The sequence below is a fragment of the Rhincodon typus genome, chromosome 13 (genome assembly GCF_021869965.1).
Source record: "Rhincodon typus isolate 14 chromosome 13, sRhiTyp1.1, whole genome shotgun sequence".
NCBI classification, from domain to species: domain Eukaryota; kingdom Metazoa; phylum Chordata; class Chondrichthyes; order Orectolobiformes; family Rhincodontidae; genus Rhincodon; species Rhincodon typus.
Window position 1 is genome coordinate 54,610,142 of NC_063344.1, and position 3,201 is coordinate 54,613,342.

General features: G+C 39.1%; 1 protein-coding gene across 1 annotated transcript; it reads right to left on the minus strand.

Annotated features, from left to right (window-relative positions):
- Positions 1 to 1,048: 1,048 nt before the first annotated feature.
- Positions 1,049 to 2,414, minus strand: LOC109914780 (lysophosphatidic acid receptor 6-like). The gene is made up of 2 exons (XM_020514389.2): positions 1,447 to 2,414; positions 1,049 to 1,155 (listed from the first exon to the last, which is right to left on the minus strand). The coding sequence occupies exons 1-2, from the start codon at positions 2,336 to 2,338 to the stop codon at positions 1,049 to 1,051; spliced, it is 999 nt and encodes a 332-aa protein (XP_020369978.1). The 5' UTR covers positions 2,339 to 2,414.
- Between the last annotated feature and the right edge of the window lie 787 nt (positions 2,415 to 3,201).

The following is a 3,201-nucleotide window of genomic DNA, read 5'->3' on the forward strand; positions in this document are numbered from 1 at the left end:
TGACTGTTACATAAACAACAGGAAGAGGAGGGTGATCAAGTCCTCCTCATTTCAATTGCTGCAAACTGGGATTCACTGCAGAGGTCTTTCTGGATAGGTTATTCAAGACAAAAGCCAACATGACATATATAACTTTTATCCCTGGACCTGTTACAACTGTATTATTTTCTATCAAGAACATGTTACAAACATTTCTTTCTACTGTAATATTACAAGAGTTCAACTTCAGAGTATATTCATTTTTAAGGTGAATGTCATGTACTTAAGATCCTTTTAAATATGAAAATAACATGGCTTTGCCTTAAAAAATATCAACATAAGACACAATTTTGAATTTCATATCAATAATTTCCTTTTGCCTTTCTAAATGTACTTAGACTGACAAAAAAAAGCTTTGTAAAGATTTTGAATGTAAAGCTTTCAATTGTTACTCCCATGCTATCTCTCAGTTCCCTGCTATTTTCCTTAATTTGCACAATCGGAACTTTTCCGCGCTATAATTTCTTCTCTTTACCATGTTTCATTCTATCATTATATATTTCGGATTAAAATTTCTAGGTGCCTAGTACTTCTCCTGACTTACCCTGCATTCTGGATAACTGATCCATATTTCAGTAGTTAGCACTACTACCTCACCGCGCCAGGCACCTGGGTTCGATTCCAGCCTTGGGTGACTTGTTTGCACATTCTCCCCGTGTCTGCGTGGGTTTCCTCTGGGTGTTCCGGTTTCCTCCCACAGTCCAAAGACGTGCAGGCTAGGTGGATTGGCCATGCTAAATTGCCCATAGTGTCTAGGTGGGAAATGCAGGGATGGGGTAGGGGGTGGGTCTGGATGGGATGCTCTTCGGAGCGTCGTTGTGGACTCGATGGGCTGAATGGCCTGCTCCAACAGTGCAGGGATTCTCTGAATTTTTTTTAAACTAAGACTGATATAAAGTGACCTTCTGAGTTATATGGCCTTATTTGCCTTTATCTACACTTCAAACCAATTTGAACCAATATAGAAATGTCAGAATAAATGTTTTTCTGTTCAACCTAGCCTGAACGTTCACGTTGAACCTAAGTCTCTTATTAAAGTGACTGTGTCGAATCTTAATATCTCTTCCGGGCTGCTCATAAAAATCCTAAAGAAATAAATCTTTACATTTTGGGTAGCTGTTCAAAAGTATAATTAATGTTTTAAACAATTTATAACTCTGTATCTGCAACATGGGAAAGTAAGCTTTCATTCTACGCTATCAGCCGAGTTTGTTAAGAGACGAGTTGTATTTCCAGTATACACTGTTCTACATTTCATTGTTTTAAGCAGGGCAATAGTTGATTGTTAGACGTTAATTCAGTCCAGGCAAATGTTGCACAGTTGAATTTTGCAAGTCAATTGTTATGTCAACAACCTTTCTGCTCCTATGATGCTGCTTGACCTGCTGTATTAATCCAGCTCTGCACCTTGTTGTCTCAGATTATTTCTTCTCGTTATTTTGGATTTCCAAAATTCCTTAATGATCAGATAGTAGTACATTCCATCCAGGCAACAGTTAACAATGGCCAAACACTGTGTGATCTGGAGAAAGCCTCGTAGATGGTCCAAGTATTCCTTCCAACAGTACTGCTTTGCTAAGAAGTACAATAGTATGGCTATGTGACAAGGTGTAAAGCAGAAAAGGAAGGTTACCAGATTTGAAGTAATAATATTCATAGAAAGTCTCATGTTCACATCATCTCTCTCTTCATGTACTCTTCGTAATGTTCTGATGATCTGAATACTACAGAAAGACACAGTAACTGCAGAAATTAAAAAGATAACTTCCATACTCACAGGAATGGCACCGTTTTCCCAAAATGCATCAAATTTTGCAAAACACTTTTTCATTGTCTGATTGTTTTCAGCTTGGATGTAATTTGGAATGCTTGCTGACCAGATACAAACCCACATCACAGTGCAGGCGATGACGGCTTTTTTTGGTGACCTGAGCATTTGTGCCAGAAAGGGATGTTTGATAGCGATGTAGCGATCCAGTGAGATCAGCGTTATTAACAGGATCGTCCCATAGGTGTTCACAAAGTACAGGGACTCCACAAACTTACAGAACATTAGTCCCAGGTGCCATTCATCTCCATTCATCTGCTCAGCATGGATTTTGAAAGGCAGAGAGAAAAGCAGAAATATGTCAGAAAAAATCAGATTAATCATGTAGATTGTAGATTCGATCAACTTCCGTATTCTGGTGCAGAGTATCCAGAGTGCAACCAAATTAATAATCAGGCCCAGGATGAACGCCGGTACGTGAACCACATACCGAAATGTTTTAAGGTCCGTTGTGCTGTTCACAATACACATATTTGCTTAGAATAACGTGACCGGTTGTATATATTGGTGAACAGTAACTCAATACGTTTACCAATGTCGGTGGTGTATGTAAACTTGCTACAATTTTCTATCTCTCTTACAAATCCAGGAATGCCAACATTTCCTCAATACGTAAAAAGGACCGACAATTCTTCGAGGACGAGACTTGCAGCCAGGCAGTTTTGGAGATTAACTCCGAATGCTAGGTTAACAGAACCGACCACATCCTGAACAACCTTCGTGCTAGATTCATAGTGGTGACATCGATAGAAAGTCAAGTTTATCTCAACAGAAACTGGCTGCTTCTCAGGATGAACGAGTGAATGTAGGTATTTTCTGTTCATTATTTTCCGCAAATTGCATAACATTTTGCTGTAAATTATAACTTTAAAGCATGAAAGAAGTTAAAAAGGTCATTAGGTCACGCCTCATGTGAGAATAGCACTTTAAATCAAAACCTGCTCTTCCCAGAATCATTACAAGAGTTATTGACTTCCCAAAGTAGGCAAAATTCCCACCTCCCTATTTTCTGCATATAAACTGACGTTTTCCCAGCCACCATCAGTTCGGAGGAAGGGTCACCGGACCCGAAACGTTAACTCTGTTTTCTCCTCCACAGATGCTGCCAGACCTGCTGAGCTTTCCCAGCAACTTTGTTTTTGTTCCTGATTTACAGCATCAGCAGTTCTTTTGGTTTTTATTAGGTCACGCCCCTTGTTGGTATAGCACTTAAAATCAAAACTTGCTCTTCTCAGAATCATTACAAAAGTTATAGCCTTTCCAAAGTAGGCAAAATTCCACAAATGATCTGTCATTTTAGACCCAGGTTAACAAAAAGCATGAACACATTTCTG